Source organism: Corticium candelabrum, chromosome 5 (assembly GCF_963422355.1).
Source record: "Corticium candelabrum chromosome 5, ooCorCand1.1, whole genome shotgun sequence".
In the NCBI taxonomy this organism is placed as follows: Eukaryota; Metazoa; Porifera; class Homoscleromorpha; order Homosclerophorida; family Plakinidae; genus Corticium; species Corticium candelabrum.
Genome location: NC_085089.1, coordinates 4943527 through 4967634, shown reverse-complemented (window position 1 = coordinate 4967634; position 24108 = coordinate 4943527). Strand labels below are relative to the sequence as shown.

Genomic DNA, 24108 nt, shown 5'->3' with positions numbered 1-24108 from the left:
TCATTGGGAAACAAATTCAGTAACGTATGAGGAAGATCCATATACAGGACAACCAAGGAAGTCAACACCACCATGAACCTGAGCACTGCACTGAATTTCAGTAGCAAATTTGGGAAAATTCTGTTCTCCAGAGGGCCAAAAGACCTCACATTTGTTCAAATTGATATGAAGACCAAAGGAGGGACCCTTTGATAACAAGACATCCAAGAGACAAGCAACTGAAGCCCGCTGGCCAAGGAAAGAGCCATCGTCCAAATACCATAACTTCAGCTTCAAATCTGGCAATGGACCCAGGTCATCCAAAAACTCCATAAGAACAAGGGAGAATAGTAGGGGACCAAGGGGATCCCCTTGTTGCACTCCTGCAGATGACTTGATCCAAGAATTCTCAAAATGCAATATGCCTTCACAATGGTAACACCACGAGGACCACCCAAACAAGGCTGGGAACTCTTTACGTAGACAACTCAAAAAAGAAGCTCGAGAGCATTCGTTAAAGGCATTTGTCATATCAATTTTCAGACAACACAAGTTGGGATCAGATCCATATCGAGCAATACAAGCTGATAGTGTGTGCACAGCAGCGTCTAAACCTCCTGGGACACTGACATCAACCTGGCCATAAGACAAAAAGGTGTCAGGTAAGTCCTCTTTCACAGCAGAACAGCACAGACGGCTGACAAGTCGACGTAGGACCTCACCAACAGCTATAGAGCGGACACCACCATGCTTCTTCAATAGAGCAGTGAGACGTGCTCCACGTAACCAAGGGGCTATCCTAGGGTCAGTACGACCAGACAAAAGAAAATTTACGAAGTTCTCCAAACACTGCTTGGCTGAAGGAGTTGTAGTACCAAGAATAGCATCAAACAAGTGCTGAGACTTCAGTTGAGAAGCACCAGGGCTGGATGCTCGAGGAAAAGCTTGAAGTGAAGCCAGAACTGAATCCATACTGACAGATAGTGAAGGAGGGATATCACCAGAACAGTTGGCAAGACATGCTCAGGGTGGCGTTGATAGATGTCTTCAAGAACCTTGCTGTCATGAGGGCTGGCTGTACCCAGAGAACCAAGGCACCGCATGGCATCTCTGTAACGACCTTCTCTGGCATAAGCAAGCACCCGTTTTCAATTAATCTGATCTACAGGCAAAGACTTGCAATTAGAAGACTGTTTACAATCAGCATGCAGTCTAGCCTCAAACCAAAGAGACTGAATATCACCAGAAGTCCACCGTTCTAGACGTGATAATAACAAGGATTTGACAACAACACGTTTCTTCCGTCCGCCTCTTGGTGGGCATCTCAAAACAGCTTTAGGGAACATGTGAAGACGAGCATAGCCCCATAAACCATGGTATGTGGCATTCCTGAATTCTGTGGCAAGAACTTCCGCAAGAACAGGACGAACAGAGCGTGGAATATGACAAGTAGTCTTGACTTGTAGCAGAGAAACCTGTTGCATCAAAGACTCAAACAAGACAGCCTCCAGGTGAACGGGACACGCGAGGCTGCATGCTGCCTTGATTGCTTCAAGAACTGGGTCTTCAAAATGGCTGATCTGATCAGTGAAAGGACAAGATGAAGAACCTGAGGAAGCACCAGACGCTGATTCACCAGTTACAGAATGACGTGAAGTAACGTCTGTAGGCGCGCTAGCCAGATCGTGAGTGGACGCCATTCCGGAGAGCCAGGAAGACAGAAGAGGATCTACCATCAAACCACCACATCTAGGGCGACCAGGGCCTTGAGACCGTCGACAAACTTTCCAATGGGCAGAATAGACGAAGCCACATTCAGAACAGAGACGCCGTTTGTGAGCAGACAAAAAAGACGCGGATGGAAAACGAGAGCGAGAGACGTGTTCCAAATTAATATGTTGCCAAAGGGAGTTGCTGTTGGCGTACGAACAATGGCATAAGGGGCAAGAGCAACTCTCCAACTCTGACTCACAGGTGAGTGCAGAAAGGAGATCGCGACGCTGACAGCTATCCGTCCCCCCCCCCCCCCCCCCCATCATCCGCTTCATCATCATCACTGTCAACTTCCTCAACCAACTTGCTGGACATATTGCTAGAAGCCAAGAAAACGAAGGAAACGGAGGAAACGGCAGACCAAATCCAAAAGATGGGCGCCGCCATTGCAAGGTCCCGTATATATATATATATATATATATATATATATATATATATATATATATATATATAGCCAGTATATTTGTACCATTAATTCGCTTCTCTCAAGAAACATTCTTGAAACAAACCCTCAACAAATGTCATTATCAATGAACGCTGCAAGACACTGCTTTTGTGGAACATGTGGCCGGTTACTTAGTTAGAGACAATTTATACACATTACATCAAATTTATTAATTTTATTGAGTAGTTATGACATTGATTAGCTTTATCCTTTCTTCCTCTTGGTGTAGAGCTAATATTATTATAATAACCACTAATGTAAGCAAATAATACTGTATGAAGGGAACTTGTCGTTTTTGAGACTGCATGCTTTCTTATTGTCACCAAGTCATTGAATCTTGTGTTGATGTGCCGTTAAACTAAACACTGAATTTTACATTGACTGTTCAGCTCCTCCATGCATGTACTTGCATGTTGTTATAGTGTCTTGTCTGCTCGCGGGTTGATCAGGTAGCGTTTGTTTACCCGTCTGTCTGTCCGTTTTTCTTTACTATCAGACTGCAATTTCTGTTTTTCTGTGTCCATCTATATGCCTGTAAAATTTTACTTTTTATACTTTTATCTTTTTATAGATACGGTATTGTCATAGTTACACATACTCTATAGTGCCATTACTGTTATGTCGTTCCTACATGAATAGTTGGTCGCACAGATTTTTTCTTCTTACGTCTGTCCTTTACAGCTCGTGGGTTAGTTACACTGCGGCTCTTTCTAATTGATTAATGAGCAGCTAAATCGTCAGTATGCACATGTTATGTCAAGACTGTTGTCCTATTCAGGCAATTTGTGTTTTAATAGCCTCGTGTATAGCGTATGCATCTAGTAGAGTAGCATACACATCGTTCACAATACGAAGTATTCGACTCTGTTTGATCAGAGCGATCACTCAATGCTTAATTAAACGTTATCGCGTTGCGGCAATAAAGGTCAGGCCGACAAACCCTCATATTCATACAATAACTTCACGGTGTTGTCAGCTTGTCCGTCTAATGTCGTATACACAATCCGCGCGTTTCGTCGCGCCAGTGATAAGCTGATTTGCAGATGCAATACCGTGCAAGCATTTCTGTTTGGGGGTCCCACGAGTGCCTAGTTTAGCAGTCTACTGCACAAATGTTGACATTGATGTTTCGAAATTTGTGTAATCCGTCAACAGCGAGTGATTGCTTATAATTGGAATCGACCGGTGGTCAAACAATCGAATGGTAACTCTCTGAATCGGTTATACATACAGAGTTACTTGCATTTACTTGAATTTTAACGTTCTCACTAAAACTGTTCAACCATTAAATATATCCAGACAATACATACTAAAGAATATGAAAGCTAAGTTTGCAGAAATTTTTTCACCAACTTTGATAAGATTTTTGGTCCCGTCCTCTCTGACGTTCGTTTTGCTCGTGGATTAGTAGTTGACGACGCACTGTCTGCACTCGCATGTCTTCGCAATCGGAACGTAGAAGGTCTTTTTGCTCTGCTCTCCACCAATGTCACACGTCACGTCGTGAGGTGCGGCCCTCGTCGCGCCCAACCGTGCCGTGCAGCACTGACACGCGTTGGCGAGGCTGTGCCGTGCCGTTGCCGCCGAATGAAACGCCTGAGAGACGGGAAGAGTGTAACTCTTGCAAAAACCGTAGCACATCTACAAGCAAGTGTATAATTAAGCAAACGCTATATAAGTGCTCGCTTTTAGTGCATGCGCATGCAGAGGCGAGAGAGCGTACCGTCGTTTCGACGATGCGCGTGCAGTTGCCGTGCCGCAATCTGACAATGTAGCGTTCCGGAGAGCAAACGGTCTCCATGGTAAAAACGGATCGAGAGGTGTTTGCCTGACGATTTGCGTTTATGCTCGGCAGTCTCGGTTTGCTCCTTTGATCAACTTTGGGTATCTTTCCCAAACTTTGGGATTGCGATATGACGGTGCTGACACGTTCGAGTGTAGGTTTCTTCTCTAGTGGCTTTATGAAACTCTTCTCGGCGTGTTGGTGCTTGTCCTTGACCAGATTCCATCTACTTTTTCCTGATAGTTGAACTGCTGGTTGGATGTCGTCCCCGGTGCTCTTCGTCGTCGCTTGACGGCAGCAGAGAGAGACGAAACCGACGAACAACCAGAGAGAGATCATTCTGAGAGGAACGTTGTTGAGAGACAATTAAAGAATGACGTATAGTACTCGTCTGGCAAGCTTTTCTAGCCAGTTTAAAGTGCATACAATGCTAGGTAACGGATGTACGTCGAGTAATGTCAACAGTACGTACATATATTAAGTAAACACGCTTGGCTTCGTTGGGTCCGTCTGTGTCTAGACGGTCTAGACGAGCGACTTTGTCAGCAACGAACAAACTAATTCGACAAAAAACTGTCTACAAATGGAAAACCTTTCCACTTACGCAATTTCAAAACGACCTCTACATCGTTCGATCGCATCTAATCAAACCTTTATTAGTGTTGTTTGCAAACAGCTAGATGTTAACGTTGATGCACTTGTGAATGCACCTCCCACTGTGCACTTAGATTGCACTGAAGCCAGATCGTATCGCTCTATTGGCAATTGCGAGTGCTGCCGCACAACGTTAGGTTTCTTTCGCTACAGAAGCCCGACACCATCAACTGATGCGTCAATATCGCTGCTGGGCTAAGCGGTTCGGGTTTCGTCCCTAGAGGATTGAAGCCTGCTTCTTGGAAATTTTGCATGATGGAGATTAGTTAGAAATCGAGCACTGCGTTAGTATATGTCTAGCATCTGTCACTAACCGCGGTAGCACTTGCCATTTCTGAAAGCGGCCGTCGTCTGAAATCTTGCATGAATACTTACTTGCTACAAGCAGTTAATATTTTTGTACTTATAAAGCACTAAAGTTGGTCATATTTATCAGGTCCTAGGCTCACGTTCTCCTTTCAATGCATATCGCTTAACTGATTAATTGATGCTAAATTAGAACGAATATTCATGCAAGCAGCCTAGAGCCACTACAGTAAGATCATTAGGCTCAGCTGGAAGAAAATGTTTGATGACGTAAACAGGTTAAATTGACTATATAGCTGCAGATCTATTTAGAATTGGTCCTGATAGTGATGATCAAGGGAAGCTGGGTATTGTCTAATCAGTATTCATTCCCTAGTAAGCATAACTCAGGTAATGGAAGGAGTCACTGCGAAGACTATCTGCATTAGAACTTTCGCATATTTATGAAGTTTTCATGCAAACATCATATACTACACTATACTACACACTGTAGGGTTATTTTCTCAATGGTTTAGCTTGGCATTTCATGAGAACTCTTGATATTGTTTTTGTTGTGGTTCACTTGATGTTTGACCGCTGCCTGCATGTCTAGCATTTTGTAAAAATGTTTATATACAAATCAATTGTGCATATTTTTTATCAAGAATGTAGCTGTTAAAGCAATTTGAATGTACGTTTTGATATTATGTTGCTCAAAATGAACAGGAGCGTTGGCCGACCTTGGAAGCATTTGGCATTTGGCGTCAGAAGGTCTAGAGAGGATTTCAACTCTAATTCTTTTCGTAAAATCAAAAACCTATTTATTTCAATTAAGATGCTGTTTTTCATATAAACGTAAGAATACTGTCGTAACACGAGCTGCATATATAGCTATACAGTACAGTCACATGCATTTGTGTAGCCTCGACGCTAGCCCATTTTCGCCTGACGTGGTGAAGTAACTCGCGCGATAATGCGTAGGGTTCACATGACTGAAAACGAAGTTGCCGCCGTAAGGCGAAGGTTGGCCTAGGGTCACATTATGACACGTGACAAACAATAATAATAATATACCGTAATAATAACAATATTTATTTCCATCACATCACACACAGTGATGCAGTTCCCACTGGAGGCATACTAATAACACACGTACAACACACAGCTAAATACAGTAACAAGACAAGACAAACTACCTCTCTTCAACCCTTACTAACTGGTGATGTCTTCTCATGTTGCGATTGGTTGTTGACACATTATGTATGCAATTTAATTAGCTTAGTTAATAAAGTCAGTTAGTTAATTAGCAATAGAATGGCGGACATATAAGAAATGGAGCGTGACATCGAAGCGCGAGAAAAATGAACGAAAACCTACGTCTGTGCGTGCAGACAGGACTGGTGCCGTTTTGTGAGTGTAATTTTACCTGTGCCTCCAAAGATTCTGTGACGAGACGTCCTCTCAGGACCTCTACAATCCACAGAGTGGCGCATGCACAGGCGCAGACTACATGTCTATAATCGCCGATAGCGTAGCAAGTGTTTGTCGATTCTTTCACATCATCCTTGCAGTTCAACGGAGTTGTAATGTTTTGCTGATCTGCAGCCGGCTGTCGTTTGATCTGTAGCCTACGCAGCTGGAAACATTTTTCCCAGGTTGCGTAGTAGTTACGGAATGAGAGGCGATGATGAAGAACCAGGAGGAGCTTACTTCATTAAAGTAATTGAAAAACGATTATTGATTAATTGGATAATGAGTCACGTGATTGTATTTATGCATAATATGTCCCTAGGCCTTTCGGTGGCAACTTTGTTTGCGGTCACGCGAACCCTCCGTGTCATCGCGCGCGTTACCTCCACCACGTAAGGCGAAGATGGCCTAGCGTCGAGGCTAGCATTTGTGCATGTTTAATTAATTAAACAAGCACCAAGGTGAAAACTACGCGCGTTTAGGAATAATTGAGCTATGATCTCCGTCCGTGTCCGTCACGCTAAAACAGTTGCCGCGGCCACGGTTTGCGTTCGATCTTTGCGGAAACTGCTACACGCGCCTACGACGGCCATCGGCACGTTGCGTTGCAAAATTTGGGTTCCCGGTCTCCTATCGAGAGATTGACTCTGAAGCGATTTGCCGTATTCGAAACGTCCGAATGTAGTGCTCGCCCCTTATAAGCAAGAACTTACTTGATGTCTGATGGCGTCGTTACTAAAAATAATGGGTCATAGGTATACTAGGGCGAGAAATATTTGTGAACATATCGTACGGGAACGTTGACGTTATAAGGACGTGTCGTCGCGAAACGTGGCACGTAGCTAAACGAGAGCTGCCTTGACGTTTGACAGCGTTGTCTGTTAAAGGGAATGAGCAATAGGTAGATCTATGTTTGCAGACGATGCTGCTGACATATTCATGCATGCATATATCCCCCACGGAACTTTTAGTGATACTGTTCAAATTGGCTATTCCATGCAGTAACTCTTCAGCAGGGGTATGGATGACATTTTCCAAGGAAAGAGGAGATATGGATTTAGTTTAGTTTAGGGAGACAGGGAGGGAAGGCAAGTGGGAGATAGGAGGGCAGGCGGTGGAAGAGAGAGGAGGGCAGGCGAGTTGGGAGAGTGGGATGGCAGGTAGGGGTGGGAGAGAGGGAAGGCACGCGGGTGAAGAGATAGAGGGTAGGCGGGTGGGAAATAGGACGAGCAGACGGGTGAGGAGAGGGGCGGAGGGTGGGTGAAAGAGAGAGGGGGATGGCGGGTGGGCAAAGGGAGGGCAGGAACGTGGGATAACAGAGGGCAAGCGGTTCAGAGAGAGAGAGAGAGAGAGAGAGAGAGAGAGAGAGAGAGAGAGAGAGAGAGAGAGAGAGAGAGAGAGAGAGAGAGAGAGAGAGAGAGAGAGAGAGAGAGAGAGGAGAGGAGAGGAGAGGAGAGGAGAGAGAGAGAGAGAGAGAGAGAGAGAGAGAGAGAGAGAGAGAGAGAGAGAGAGAGAGAGGAGAGGAGAGGAGAGGAGAGAGAGAGAGAGAGAGAGAGAGAGGAGAGGAGAGGAGAGGAGAGAGAGAGAGGAGAGGAGAGGAGAGGAGAGAGAGAGAGAGAGAGAGAGAGAGAGAGAGAGAGGAGAGGAGAGGAGAGAGAGAGAGGAGAGGAGAGGAGAGGAGAGAGAGAGAGAGAGAGAGAGAGAGAGAGAGAGAAGAGGAGAGGAGAGGAGAGAGAGAGAGAGAGACCAGGCAGATAAGAGAGAGAGGGGATGGAGGCCAGGAGGGTGGGAGGAAGGAGGCTAGGCGGGTGGGAAGAGGGAGGACATGCAGCCGGGCGGGTGAGACGGAGGGCTGGCGGGTGGAAGAGAGAGAGGAAGGCGGGTTGAGGAGGGAAGGCAGGCGGGTTGAGGAGGGAAGGCAGGCGGGTGGAGAGAAATGGTCGCAGGTGGGAGCGAAAGATGAGAGGTAGGTAAAAGCGAGGTACAGCAAACGAGCTCGAGCGTCTGGAATTATAACCGAAAACTTTTCGCAATACAATGACAGCTCTGGTGTCCAAACAGTTTCTAACTATGTACACGTTATCATCAGCTCTCAACATAGAGATGTGCGTAAAAAGGAATGATTTATAGTCTGCCCTATATGTCATGGGCAGCATGTTGGGATGCTACAGTACCTACATTTAAAGAGTCTCTTTCTCATGAAAGAGTATGTAACGGTGGACTACGTTAATAGGATTAATAGGACCTTTTAAACACAATGAATATAATAAAATTGGGGTAATTATTGGAAACTTGAGAGAGAAAGGAAGAGAGAAAGAGTAGAGGGGAAGAGAAGGAGAACAGACTGGTGAGTGAGAGGGATCTGGGCGGGTGGGATCGACAGAGGGCGGGAGGAAAGGCGGGCGGGTGTGACAGATGAAGCGAGGACAGGCGGGTGGGTGTGATGGAGGAAGGGAGGGCAGGCGGGTGGGTTGAGGAAGAAGGAGAAGATGAACAATCATTAGTTTGCAAGGTTTTATTGACTATTGCAGAATTTCTGAGGTCCTGGCTAGTCTATATACAGTAATTGCTCTATGGTACCGGTGTAGTCCGTCCAGCGTCGTCATGCTAACAAACGACCGTTCCAGCCACGGTTTGCATCCGATCCGATCACGGCCAAAATTGCCATGCGTGCCTGCAAACGGCCACTGGGACGTTGCGGAGCAAAAATTGGACACCCCGGATCCCTTTCGAGGGGTCGACCTTGAAGCAATTTGCCGCGTTTGAGTCGTCCAAATGTAGTATTTTTGTGCAAACTGAGAGATGTTTTGACGTCTGATTATGGCGAGAAAGTGTGAACATCGTGCGGACATGGACATTGCGTACAGTCTATTTGCGAAACATGGCATGCAAGTACCTAATTAAGTGAGAGCAGTCTTGATGTTTATATATATATATATATATATATAATGATATTAGTTAAAGAGAGTGGGCCATAGGGGAGGTCTGCTTTTGCAAGCGATTGTACCGACTGATATTTGGGAGCTTGTCGTAATAATACAAGTGCGCAACTTATAATAAATCAACTTATAATTAGGCCTAATGCAAGCATGCAGTGACCGGTTTGCTTCAGATGTTGAAATTGCACAAGAAGAGAAGGAATAAGACAGTGGTGACTGTAATCATGTCAATGAAAAACTGACGGTACATACAAAAGGATATTTCTTGGCAGAGAATTGGGACTTGCTCGGTCGACGACTGACTATACTGGTTCTTCTCTCTCATAACAACATTGTTTTAACGTACAACCTGACACACAGTTCAGTGACAGCTCTACTCTCTCTCTCTCTCTCTGTTTCACTTTAGTATTTTGATTCTGAGTCCAAACGATTCCAGATATTAATGATTTCTAACAAGTAACTATACACGTTAGCATCAGCTCTCAACATGACAATGTGGCGTAGAGAAGAATGGTCTTTGCATAAACTTATGTGTCATGCTGTTCAGCCATTGCAACTCACACTCAATCATGTGCAGCATACTGAGATGCTATCTACTGTCTTATGGGCGCGGGCGCGAGCAATGTAATGGTTCACTTCTAATTGAAAAACAGCTGTCAGGTTCAAACACAACACATATACAGTAAATTCAAGGGAATGTTTGTAACAGTTCTAAGGAGCCGGTCATTAGGTGTCTGGTGGGGCTGGCAAGTTTGCCGAGGTTCGCATAGCTTGATATGTGACCTCTGCAAAATATGCTTGCTAAAACTTCTGGCCCCACTGTCTGTCGGTTAACTTTAGATGACCTCATTTTGTGCATATACATGCAGTATATATAATCATATAGGTTTAATTTGTACAATAATGGTAGTCTATTTCAGGGTTCCAGTGCGGCCCAGGTATGATTTCTAACGTTGGTCATTTCCATTCAACCCACTGACAAAACAAGTACACAAATTTGCCAGCCCCTTCGGACACTTAATAATGACTGGTCTCTAAATTGAAATCTCCCACATCGCCAAACGCAATAGTGCTGAGCTATGTTAGTGGGATTGATAGCTGGATCCTTTCAAACACAATGATGAACAGAAAATGCTGTATACATTCTACACACGGGACAATCATAAGGTACGTCGTTTAACTAAAGAGGGCAGCAAGCACAGCGACAAAGGTTACATAGAGTACTGGTACCTTACGGATGCTGAAAGAGAGAGGGGGCGAAAGGGAGGGAGGGCGGAGACAGGGAAGACGAAGGAGGGTGGGAGAGGAAGAGGGAGAGGGAGGGAGAGGAAGAGGGAGAGAAAGGGAGAGGGAGGGTAGTCCCGTCAAGCTCTGAACTTTGAGTATTCATGAGCTAAAACAGTTGACGAGTGCGTAGCTAATATGCGGGACGAATATTCAGTGTATCACGTCTCAAGTATGCAGTGGGAATATTAATGCCTCGGAAACAATACGATGGCACGAAGATAAAGGATAACAACAATGAAGTCTCCGCAACATTTCTGCGGCTACTACTATAGTGTTATTTATTGTTGTGGTTACTGTTGTCTAATATAAATGCTTTTAGTGGGAGTTGGTGAGGTAAAAACTATTGTAATCATCATCGCCGCCACCATATACCATCCACTATACTATATAGTCTCGCGTGCGCAGCCATTTTCTTTCCTCTGTTATACTTAAGGCGGAAAGGATTGTGGAGTTGCCTTTGATGTTGCTGTTCTCCGCTCGTAAATTATCGAACGGCATTCCGGTAGAGTGAAGACGAGCCTCTAGTGCATGGTCTTTGGTGGTCCGGTTATCAAAATTCATGGTACACACCACAACACGCATGCAGTGCATATGCATGCATTGTATGTCGCCGCTGCTGTTTAACCGATCCCCGCATATCCCACCAGAGACAATTAGACACTATAGGCTGTTCCTACACCCTTTTCCGCTAGAAATATAATGGAGGATCCGGGCTACGCGAGACTACACTATCACTACGGTTACCATCATAAATTATAACCACCGCCACCACATCACCACTACCACTACCACTACCACTATCGCCGCCACTAACACCGCCAGGGCTACAGTGTACCTCCCGCCTCTGCAATTATCATCAATCCCTATCAACATTTATCTTTTGCAAAACTGAACATGTCTTGCTAGCATTTTGATGTCGAGGAAACTTAAGTTGCAATGCGTTTGCCCTACTACATGTACACTATCTAAATTTGATAACTTAAAGTGTTAATATTAGCAAATTAATTGTATATAATTTATATAGTTGCGAAGTTTGTGTACTTACGTTCTAGTCGAATTTCCATCCTACGTCAATCTAATGTAAAAGGTGTTGTCTAGATGCAGCACTACCAGTTAGTAAACGGTTTTCAATTCCCACCAGGAAACTGTTATAAATGACAGAGATGATAGTTCAAAGTTGTCGTACGAAGTTACAATCAGAAGACATCTGCTTAGTACTATGTTTTCTACTACATTCGTTTTCCTTTACACGGTACTAGAAATGGGAAAATTTCCATATTCACTACCGCTAAAGGTTAGTTAAACGTCGGTGTTTTGTGACGAAACATTGTATGCATATCAACATAAAAACTGTAATACAGTAATAGCTTTGTACAAGACCGTCTTGCTGTCGTATGGGTTTCTGTATGACACGAAAACACTGAAACTTATAATATATAGTTGTTGTACCTGCTGGTATGTGTTTGACATGGGTAGAGCAGCTAGTGACTTGTTTGTGAAACGCTATTGGATTTTAGCTCACCGTAGCAGAGGGTTTCTGTCCACTTTCTTGGAAGAGATTGTGTGAGTACAGATTATGTTTACTTCTAATTAGTGGGACAATGTTATTGCTATGTTAGTTTAGAAACTCTCGCCAGTCTGAGCTATGGTAATCGGCGAGCACATAACATCGATACATGGTTAGTCAACGTTTCGGATGCTTTTTCATTGTTTAATTCCAACAGTTGTAACTGTAACGTGTCGTCGTAAGTTGTGATTTTTGCGATAATATAATAAGTAACATCTTGCCATTAAACAGATTGTCAAAACTTGATTAATTTGGTAACACAAATACTGAATTAGGGAATCGATCTTTAGCTAAATATTGCTGTAAAAATGGCAATAGGTGATATCTAGCTATTCGATTTTTAGAACATAGACATACTTTGCCATAGTTTATTTTTAATTAATCTGAAATTATTCTCAACAACGACTAATAAACCTCTTGAGTCACAAGATCGAAACCACGATATGCATGAACACAGGCAGATTTAGCCCTTTGGCCAGCTAGAACCCGCATGTGATGACGATTTGACTTAGAGGGGGTTTGAGTGGAGCTATACGGAACAGAGATCGACGGGTCTTTATACAGTCATTGTAAACTACAAGAAATCCTCAAGTTCTTACAATGACATGCACGTTTATGATGTAGAGTAAATGTGGTTTTCAATTTTACGCAAACGTTGTTATTTTATTTCTTACCTAATTACAAATAGATCTCACGTGGTCACTTTGTAAATCTCTCTTTTCAAATCTTGGCTACACTGACAAGCTGTCTGTCAAATTTATAATGTACATCAGAGCTACAGCAAGACACACGATAAACTAGTTTAGATAATGTAGTGGAAACGGCAAAACCACAGGCACGACGTCAGGATCGAGTGCCTATTGGAAGATGCCTCTGCATGTACAGCGTATATACGTATCACGGTATGGGATAGAGGATTTCTTTGAATTATTTGTCCGAAACTCGTGGTTGCATGACGTCGTGCTTAGCAAATGTTGAAACGTACGTAAGATAAATTTGGGGCTGGAAGCCTGAATTGGAAGCTTCTAGAAAGAGCTTCAAAAGACAATCTCTATATACTATTCATGAGTACGATGTTGTATACATCATATTGACCTTCACGGCGTCGACACGACATGCAGTATCTAGACACAGTATTGTATACGGTTATTTAAGTTATTTAATTAATAAACTGATCAATAATTACAAAACCACAACAAAAGTGTTGCAAAAGTTTTGACATGAATCGAGTATACATAATAGGTCACGTGCAAACACAAGCCAATGTAACGCATTGGCTAGCGCCAGTCTCGTGCACATATAGCCGCTCGTCCATAGAGCCTGGCCGCTCGTGGTGTCCGCTGATTCGGCTTACATTGGCACAATGATTGTAAAATTCAAACATCGCATTGTTCTTGTATCTACGCTACTTTCTATGCTATACGTCGAGGGAGCAAAACCCAAACAACAGGTAAGTATTCTCTAGACTAGAACATTCAGTACTCGAGCCTTATTTTGTTTGAATTAACTCCATACTGCTTGCTATACTAATTAGGTAACGTAAGTTGATTTGTGTAGTGTTCTTCTAGCGAATGTAAAAGTCTTGCGTACAGAGAGGGAACAATGTACCGGAAGAAAAGGTCGAGAGAGACAGTAGAACTATTGTTCTCACTCAGTTTTTGGAAACGCCCATCACGCGATCAAAACCGCAATTGGAGATATTAATAATTAGAATTGTTGCGGCAAAACGAATTAGAATAAAGCGTGTACGTTCAATTAATGAGCATAGAAAGTCACTAAATTCTCTGAATTCTGCAGAGCTGCTGTATGCATTCCATTTAGGTGTGCATGTATATGGTAATACGTTTTAGCTTGGAACACGGCAACTACTTACAATATGTATACTTACTGTTGTCTCTTACCGCAAGAGATTTTTAGATAAAATATGTAGTAAGTAGACTTGCATTGGCAAAGCAACAAACTGTATTAGTAAAATAATTACGTGAAATTATAGACACAGAACTACTTTTCTGTTGTTTGTACTCTAGTGAATATTATATGCAATTTAATTGTCTGTTACGAATTAGGAATTTTCATCCGAGCATGACTCACTTACGCAGACTGTTGGTCGTCTCACGAGCGACCTTACCAATCTTCAAATGGCGTTTGCTGAGCTCAACCGTACGCTTCAGACCTTCATCGAGGAAATTGTAAGCAAGAAAACGTCTTTCTTCGGCGACGGGTCTTACGGATCTTTCCTAAGCGGTCCCACTACTGTCGTTATTAACGACTACGCTAAAGTGATTGGCAAGGCTGAAAAGGGATCGAAGCATTTTGCGGTCGATTCCATTGCGTCACTGTCGTCTGGTGTCGAAGTTCTCATTATCCAGATGAAGGGAAAAGAGGCTGGGAAATACATATTTGCTCGTATTTTCAGCGTCGACAGAGCAGAGCAGATCGTTTATGTCACGACGGGATTGAGCTTTAGGTGCAGTTCTTTGGGAAGTGAGAGATGCCAGATTGTTACCGTTCCTCACTATAGCAACGTGTACGTTAACAGTGGCGGAACTATAATGGGTAGTGAGTGGGATGGAGACAAAGGTGGAGTTGTCGTATTACGAGCAAGCATAAAGGTATATCAAAATGAGTACTGTACCATTTTCTCTTGATCTTTTATCTATATTTTGTGTAAGCCTAATGTCATGTATACACTGTAGAAACTCACATGCACGTACGTACACACACACACACACACACACACACACACACACACACACACACACACACACTCGCGCCCACGCACGCACACACACACACACACACACACACACACACACACACACACACACACACACACGCTCACACAAACGTACAGACGCAAACACACGCATCGTCATACATTAAAGGTCAAAACCAATTCAGGTGGAAGTTGCAACTTCTTCAAGCAAAATTTCTGCGTGTGGCATTGGATATCGTGGTGGAGCAGATGGTAAAAAACTGAAGCATCCAGGACTTCAGGGTCATTCTTTGATCGTTCTGGTCTTGGATCACATATTAAAGATATAATTGTACTGTTTTAGGAGAGAGTTACAATGGCACAGTTGTGGCAGCTATCCACTCTAACTATGGCGGCGGAGGAGGCGGTATGGTGAGTCCGGGTTCTTGTTGCATCGGACAGGCGCGTACCGTGGCATGGGCTAAATGGGCTATAGCCCCCCCAGTTTTTGTGGGCGTTTCCCATTTTGTCAGGTGAAAACTAGCGTTACGTCGCTTTTTGTAAACGTGCGCGTCTGTTTACAGTCTGGATGTTCGAGGCCGAGCATGCGTGTCTCACACTAGGCTGCAGACATCGGTTTCCGTGATCAACACTACTTCACTGACACCATGTCGTCTCATCAGCAAAACCAGAAGTACAAAAAACAGACGCGCATGGGGCTGGAAAGGGTCTTAGAGACAGCTATCCAGAAGTTTTAAGGCTTTTGCAAATATATCTGGTAGTTCCAGTCTCATCAGCAGAATCTGAGCGTTCCTTTTCTACTCTCCGTCGTCTAAAGACTTGGCTTAGGAGTTCTATGGAAGAAGAAAGACTTGCAGCTCTGGCCTTACTAACAGTTGAGAGAGAAGAGGTATTGAAGTTAGAGGAAGCTATTGATGAACTCATAGAAGAGTTCTGTGCAAGAGGAAACCGCAGGATGATTTTTCAGTAAATAGGTGCTTGTTTAGTCTGCTCCATACTGTATATATGTATACGAGTAAACGTAATACTTTGTGGTCTGCATTGTTGCTACTAATACAATTTTTGTCAAAGGGGCGTGTCAGTGTTCGGGTATTTCAGCCCCCCCACTTCCAATGGCCACGGTACGCCCCTGCATCGGAGGTGGCGGGCAAAGGTAATCAATCTCAAGCGACCATCTCAATCGATTATATTAGTGGGGTTTTAACGGTTGTTTTACCTAACTAGCCGCCCGAGCTCCCATTCATAAGGGAAAGAGAACTAGGCTAGCTAGACTATTTATGCAATGGTTAGCTATAACGACAGTTCAGTAAACACACAAGAATAAATAATTTGCCAGATTTTGTATGGATAAAAAGACTCCACGTGTTATTAATGTAATTATCTGTTTATCCTATACCGAGCTTGCTTATTAAAACTAAGACGTTTCAATTCAAGATTTGGCAAGCCAATTTTCGAGAATTTCCTGTACAAGGCTTGCAGAGGAAACTACCTCTATTAGACTAAGGTAAGACATTTATAGGCGACTTCGGTCCATTACAGATTGCTGTGGGCTATCGAGTCTCTCATTATGCACTGACTAAGTGCTCCTAGACAAAGAAACCGGCCAAAAACAACCAGACACGTATAGCAAAGCGTGTCGCGGATTTGCTTGAATTTCGTCATCAGATAACACACAGCCTAGAGCTATATAAATTTAGAAGGGTATTCATGCACACTGGGAAAACTTTCACATACTTATATGCCTCTGAATCTATTGTATCAATAATAAATCTATTTTAAATAACTATGTGATTAGGAGAAACTCCTAGCACACACAACTATGGCGGCTTGCAACCAGCACACGGTGGCCAGGCCTATGGAAACTGGGTTTCTCTTCTGGATCAGATACTGATGGGCAGCGGAGGTGGAGGAGGAGCTAGAGACCAGGATTGCTGCGCCAACCCTGGAAGAGGAGGAAACGGAGGTGGCATTGTCATGGTATTCACTCCGTTTATTGCTGGGAGCGGCGGGATTGTCACTGCGTGCGGCGAGAACGGGCTGAATGCTGGAAACAATGGAAAGAGTGGTGGTCAACAAGGAGGAGGCGGAGGAGGAGCCGGTGGTTCCGTACTTGTTGTATCTAATCCATCAGGGGTGTCTACGAAAGGGAGTGTTAGTGTCCAGGCGCCGGGTGGTGCAGGAGGAAGTTCGAGTGAATCGAGTTACGCAGCTCCGGGTGGGGCAGGATCAGAAGGAATAATATCGTTGCACTCCGCTACTGCGTAAACAGATCTCGACACTCTTTGAACTTCTTTCAGTTAGAGTATACGAAGCACATATAAGTACACTTTCATTTGATTGCGTATATGCTGTCTGCTCTAGAGAGGACTGTGGGCTTAATTAAGGAATGGCGTTCAGACAATGCATGCATGCGTTGTTACTACAATGTACTATCGTCTGTCACAAAGTCTAGATGAGTAAATGCTAGATTGCAATGTTATAAGTTTTTCTCTCGTTTTGTTTTGCTTGTACTCCCACTAAGAATGCACTCGCATTATGTTCTGTAATTCTGTTGCAAACTATACTTACATTCAGTTTAGCAAATAACCAGCTTCTTTGCCGTCACAAATTCAGAAAAGAGAAGAAGCTGGTCAAGCAATGCTTAGCATATAGAACGCCATGAAGACGTTGACGTTATTATGTATTGTTAAGCCAATCATACATGTATATATAGTTGCTAAAATGATTTTCATACAGATTTTTGATGCTTCTTCCGGGATATCACTAAAGAAATAAATGCTTAAATAAAATTTTTGTAAATTGCAATCTTTACATTTGAACTACGCTACGTCGATTTTACATCTTGCTGCTAATAATAGCAAATGTAACTAACTGCCTTCGACTAGAGAAACGTTGCAATGAGCATGTCACCGGCGTAGCGTCGGAGGCTGGGGAAGGCTATAGCCCCTCCAAACATTTTGGACATGTCACATAGCTTTAAGCACAACTATAACTTTAAGTTACTAAACAGTGACAGTCCGCTTAATCTCAGAGTAGTATGTTGACGACCGATGACGACGTTAACAATATCTCTGTGACAATAAAGACATCATCATTTCTGTTTGATAAAACCAGAGTCGAGAAGTCGTGGACACTTAAGTGCGCATGAACATCACTTATTTAAGACGTCGCTATCTGGCAATGGCAGAGTCAAAGAAGACCGCATCAAAACGGCATGCAGAAGCCTATCCATCAATTCTTTTAAATAATTCTAGTCAATTACGGTCCACAACCCAATTGACTGAAGAATGGAATCTCCTGCGGCTCCGCTACCTAATGATTTGCTTGCACTCCACGGTACTTTCTCTACAGGTTTGTTCTATCTATTAATTAAAACTATAGCTAGGCCTATATTGCTCGCTAGATTACGAAATGATAAAATTGGTCAACGTCGTTTGCACTGAATTGGTCTTCTAGATTCTATTATCATCGAGATGCCATTTCATTTTGAAGATTGCAGGGAGCCATGAAAACCTTTTGGCACGAACGGTAACAGTGTTTTCACTCTTTTATACGCACACTGACGGTACTCAGTCCCACAGTCTATTTGTACCCTAAAATTGATACTAATTTACTTAGATGTCTACAAACTGCGAGCTAGAAAAGTAGAAGATGGGCGTGGCTTTGCGTGTGAGAAATGAGCGTGGTTTGCGGTCTAATTAATCAGCCCCCCAAACTTGAGGACCACTCTACGCCAGTGAGCATGTCACGATCCGAAGACGTTGATTTTAATGCATTTTCCTAGTAGTGTAATAGTAAAAAAACTTGTAATTAGCTATATACCGTATTTCCTCAAGTAGTGCCTTGTGGGATAAAATTTTTTCGTAGTTCTAAACCTGGGGCGCATGGGGCACAATTCTAGCACGGCGCATAATTATTATTTCGCAAACCTAGAGACTGCTGCATTGTTCGTTTGCATAACATCACACTACACAAACAAACTACCTAATCTATCTTACAGTTACACTCCCTGGCTCTTTTCGCTATCACTTGAGTCGTATTCCTGTTCTGTTGCATACGTTGAATCCTCATCGTCACTCAGTGGTTCTATCTGGATGTTCATTTCATCACAATTAACCGCACACACACTAAAAGTGATAGACGCCCATGCATTTGACTGGGTTAGAATACTACCCCAGTGGGGCACTAATTGAGCATGGGGCATTATTATTATTTTGTCTATAGGCTTATCATGGGGCATTATTTGAGCATGGCGCAAAATTTGAGCATGGGGCACTATTGGCGGAAAGACCGTAGTCTAGTAGAACGTAATTTTATCTATGGACACGAACCAAGAATTATTACACTTCCAACTGTAGCTGCTGCACAGAGGCGTAGCAAGCACAGCCTTAAAAAATTGCCCAGCAAAAATTTAGCATTATTAATATCAATATTAGTTAATATAACCTATTCCTTTTTAGCAACATTCATGTCAATATTAGTTACAATTTGGTCTAAAAATGTCTGTTTTAATTTTGAGTCATGTATTGCACGGACGTCGAGACAGATGCAGCGCAACCACTAAGTGGGAGTCCATGAAAATCGAGTAATGTTAATTTTGGCGATTCACTCGTCAATGACCAAATCGCCAATTTAAACAGTGTCCAGAATTTCTCGTTCTACGCAATCATTTCACTATAGTTCATACTCTCAACGTAATAATAATGGCCATTGTTGATGATGACGGATCAGGATGCCCGGAAGCTACGTCAAGCCTTGGTACAAAAGATTGTTTTGGATATCGAGGTCTGGGGGCTCATGAGGCTGGCTACATATTCTTGATAGCTAAATTTATTATAGAATATGCCCTTTGACATGATTGTATAAGCTACTGTGCCATCATGCCGTGCGTCCCTGATGTAAGTCAATTCAAGCGCGTTAGAGTAGCACCTTATCATTACATGACTCTCACGAACACGCCTAACTCCATGCACACCTAAGTAGTATATATCAGGTTAGCTGTACTCCATTCTGGAAGTCGGACAAATCGGACCGCTTGCTACGCCCTTGCTGCATCGGTCGTTGCACAGCTATAGATGTGACATAAATTGTCGAAAAGATAAAGTGCCATACTAAATATTTTGGTAAACCGTTGGATGACTCTTGTGGTGACTCTAATTACCCCTACGAGGGTCACAGTAGTGTAGTCTGTAGACGGCTGGCCGGATAATTGAAATGCAGTGCATGCGCTCATTATAATCGTTGGTGTTAATTAGCTTGCCAATTGTGTGATAATGTCTTTGCAAGAGGTATCCAATAGCTATCGGAGTAGTGTGTTTAGTCCCCTTCTCACACTCTTCATTGGCTCTGACTACTTAGATTCAATTAAAGGTGGATGAAAGCACACTAGAAGAGTTAATTGTTTCGGTGTTAGCAGCGGAAAGTTTAGCACTTTAGTGCTTCTTCATCCTACAACAATAAAGCTGCCCCACAGTCTTGGGTCTATGCCTCCTCATGCATGATTCTTCATTTACATTTAGTCATGCAGAGCAAAATTACATCAGCAGAAAGCCAATAGCGACTTGAATTTCAGTAGAGCAGAAAGATTGAGAGTCGGCGGTTTGTGTAAGTGGCGAATGCTCGAGTGTGTTTACAAACAAGCGATTCCCGCATACAATACGTCATGACATCCAAACTCTATCAACAGAAGCCACAGTGATTGTGCTCTGTACTAAGCAAGTCCAGGCAATTATACATTGTCAAAGGAAGAGATTATCCCTAGCTTGCAATTTATTTTGAACCTTTCAATTGATAATAACAGTGATTTAAAAATAATGATTCTAGCTTGCTGTATAGTTCGTAGGAGAATGGTAATGTTGGACATTCCGATGTCTGCAGGATGTCGCATAAACCCTAGGAAATTAAAACTGGTACTACGGCTACGGACGGATAGAACAAAGGAATGAAATCATTACTTTACAGTGTATTGATTTAGAAGTAGAATAAACACACGTCACTAATACTGACACTGTGAGTTACTAAAATTAAACGGCTAGTTGAAGTCGTATCCACAGTTTATACAGGTTAGTACAATTGAAAACTAAAGAATAGGTCTAACTAAATATAGAAAGCTAGATGGGAAATTTGGAAGCGTCTAGATCTAAGAAAGAGACTGCTAGCATGCAACGGCTGCCCAACTAAAACAGCTCAACCAAGATTGCATATTCGAAACACACGCTTGATGGCTTTTCTGTAATTGTTCCATTTAAAATAAACATCAATTCCAGAACACTTTTTTAAATCTGATGCTAACGCTAGGTCACTTGGTCATACGATTGTATCTACGAAGAAGCAGTGGTGTATGTGGTAACTTAGGAATTCTTAGTGTCACCAGATCAGATGACTGTATGAGGAAGCAATGGTGTAGCCTATAGATAGATGGATTCTTATTGTTGTGCTAATTTTTTAAGCACGAGGGAGTGTCGCTAACACGCTCTATTCTAAAGCTTGAATTGTCGCTGAGACATTGACCTCTTGTGTGTGTGTGTGTGTGTGTGTGTGTGTGTGTGTGTGTGTGTGTGTGTGTGTGTGTGTGTGTGTGTGTGTGTGTGTGTGTGTGTGTGTGTGTGTGTGTGTGTGTGTGTGTGTGTAAATAGGTAGCAGAAACAGCTATTATCGCCGGCATACTCTTCACAAAGGAGAATAGTGCGACATCTTTCTGGTGTCAGTAACTTACCCCCTTTTGCCACTTCTTCTCCCTATCAATTTGTCTCTAGCTGGGCTAGCTGATGGTGCCTAGCTGCTGCTTTGAGATCCTTCCAAAGATTCTCTAAAGGATTCATACCTGGAGAATGTGGTGTCCATGTCGATGTCCATGACATAAATGGTATCGATGTTTCTCTTACCATCTTCAAATTTAATAATGCTGCAGTGTGACAGACATTGTCCTATATGTCGTTCCGACTACTCTGACAGTTCATGAGCTGATGGAAGCATGGTATCAGCAAGAACAGCCTGATGCTTTTCAGAATCTATTATTTCTTCAAATATTTCCAGGCTACCAACGCCTGAACTGAACATGAAGCTCCAGACCATCACGGTGATTGAGGTTGAACTGTGTTTCGCAGCTGAAACTATACAGTCCAGTCCATTTTATGGTTATCAGGTCGCCTGCGAGGTCTTACATTTTTAGGTGTTTGAAACAGCTAAATAATAATGGACCAAAGGACACGTTTCCACTGTCGCCTGGTTTAATTTCTGTGTGTCACTAGTTTGATGAGAGGCTTTGCACATGTGCTGCCTCTGCAAGACTTCAAACCGTGTTCCAGTAGTCTTCAACGTAAGGTCCTAATAGATGCATTTATATTGCCTCTTTCAGTCCATTTCCTGGTGCATGCAAGTCAACGGCTGTTCTTTTCTGGTTTCACAAACTCATCCGGTGCAGTCTAGTCTTCTGTCATCACGAAATGTGGTGTTACGTGGTTGTCCAGAGCATGCAGGGCCTGGCGTTTCTAACAGTTTACCTAAACTTTGCAACACTTCGTCAACGACATAATGTGACCTACCACATCTGAGCAATTTGGAAGCTTTCGAGTCTCTTTTCCTGCATGGATCCTAATCGCCTTTTTTGTGAACTGATAGCATATACACCCCTAACTTTCGCTATCTTTTCCATATTCATGTTTCAAAGTTGATGGAAGTAACATTTATATACGTATGTTATCCCTGCTGTCATAATTATGGTTAGTACAATAACTATTGTCAATTCCTCTCTAAACAGCAAATTTAATTATGTGTCATGATGAACATATATTGGCTACATATTTTACCTGGAGGGAAACATTTCATGACGCACAGATGTGTTATTACAATGTGCCATAAAGAGTACTGAGAACTTACGAGAAACCTAGAGATACGTGTATCATGCATTTTCTATGTGTACGAAAACATGAAGTTGGTATGGACTTACATGGTGTGGCCATAGCAGTTGGTATGAACTGCATGATGTGCACGTTCAAGGGACACCGACATGTACATGTTCCATGTTTTTCGTTTCCACTACATGCATATGAAAGCATTACAGTTGTCAAGACTACGTTGGAAACTGGAACTGACACTCACAACAGTTGATGACATGCACAGTGAGCAATTCGCGTTGTAAGCAAACTGTACAGCCTATACTTTACAATCATTCTCATATAGCAATATGTTTTACATTGCAATGGGTCTACGTCAATTGATTCGGGTGTCTCAAGTCTCCACAATCTGTTACTCGATCTAATACACTAAAGGACTATGAATATGCAGCTTATCATCAGCTGTGTTAACTTAACAGTATCAGTAAAGTACGTAATAACGTTGGCTTCAGTTTCTCTGCAGGGTATGGCGGTCAATGAGCTCATATTCATGACTCTACATAAATGCAAACTACGAGCAAGCAAGTTGATTTATAGTAAAAAGGATGACTTATGTTTACATCTCTGCAGGATTCTATTGGTCTTAGAATATCAAAAATAGCTAAGTAAATTCCATTTTGCTATTGTTGGTATATTTTCAGCTGTTGCTATTGTGAAAACCGCAACTTTTTTGGTAACAATAGGAACTGCTTCAACGGTCATGCCAACGTTACGGACAATTCTAGTTGACAAAGCTTTTGTATTATATAACTCAAATATTCTAAGAGTTTTTACTAAACATTAAATTGTTTATTTCAAATTATGTTTCTTTCGCTCTATATTATACATTTTGAATTCTCGTAGAAATATTCTCCAACAACAGACTATTATATCACCTTCCGTCGTTTTTCAATAAAGACTGGAATAGCACAAAAATTGTTAACATTGTTGGTGTATATCACTTTACTAAACACGTTGTTATCCGCATTCATTCCAACAATGACTATTGCGTAACAACCTAGTTATCTCACGCTTTCACGGCCAGAGATAGAGTCGCAGCCTTTCGGGCGCGAAAGCCCTGGCTTCTAGTGGTTTCAAGTGCTTCCTTGTAATAGATCTATTAGTCTAGGAAGAACAAGACTGATTGTCTAGTTCATGTACGAGTAGGTTTTCAAATGATTGCTGTCTTTCTTTCCACTGTGATGTCTTATGTTTGCACTGATTGGCGAAGATACGCCTACTTAGTAGCTAGTGTGTTGTTGGTTGTATTCACAGACTCGAGGGCTTGAGGGAGTTTCCTATCTTGCTAAGATATCTAGACATGATGTGTAACATA

General features: G+C 42.6%; 3 protein-coding genes across 3 annotated transcripts; 1 reads left to right on the top strand and 2 right to left on the bottom strand.

Annotated features, from left to right (window-relative positions):
• LOC134179589 (uncharacterized) lies at positions 1-951 on the bottom strand. Its single transcript, XM_062646525.1, has one exon. The coding sequence runs from the start codon at positions 949-951 to the stop codon at positions 1-3; it is 951 nt and encodes a 316-aa protein (XP_062502509.1).
• A 2404-nt stretch (positions 952-3355) lies between these two features.
• On the bottom strand, positions 3356-4334 carry LOC134180437 (uncharacterized). Its single transcript, XM_062647583.1, has 2 exons — positions 3921-4334; positions 3356-3838 (listed from the first exon to the last, which is right to left on the bottom strand). The coding sequence occupies exons 1-2, from the start codon at positions 4317-4319 to the stop codon at positions 3602-3604; spliced, it is 636 nt and encodes a 211-aa protein (XP_062503567.1). The 5' UTR covers positions 4320-4334; the 3' UTR covers positions 3356-3601.
• A 9131-nt stretch (positions 4335-13465) lies between these two features.
• On the top strand, positions 13466-17380 carry LOC134180426 (uncharacterized). The gene is made up of 5 exons (XM_062647572.1): positions 13466-13632; positions 14249-14794; positions 15084-15180; positions 15242-15304; positions 16694-17380. Exons 1-5 carry the CDS (start codon positions 13546-13548, stop codon positions 17161-17163), a joined length of 1263 nt encoding a protein of 420 aa, XP_062503556.1. The 5' UTR covers positions 13466-13545; the 3' UTR covers positions 17164-17380.
• Positions 17381-24108: the final 6728 nt, after the last annotated feature.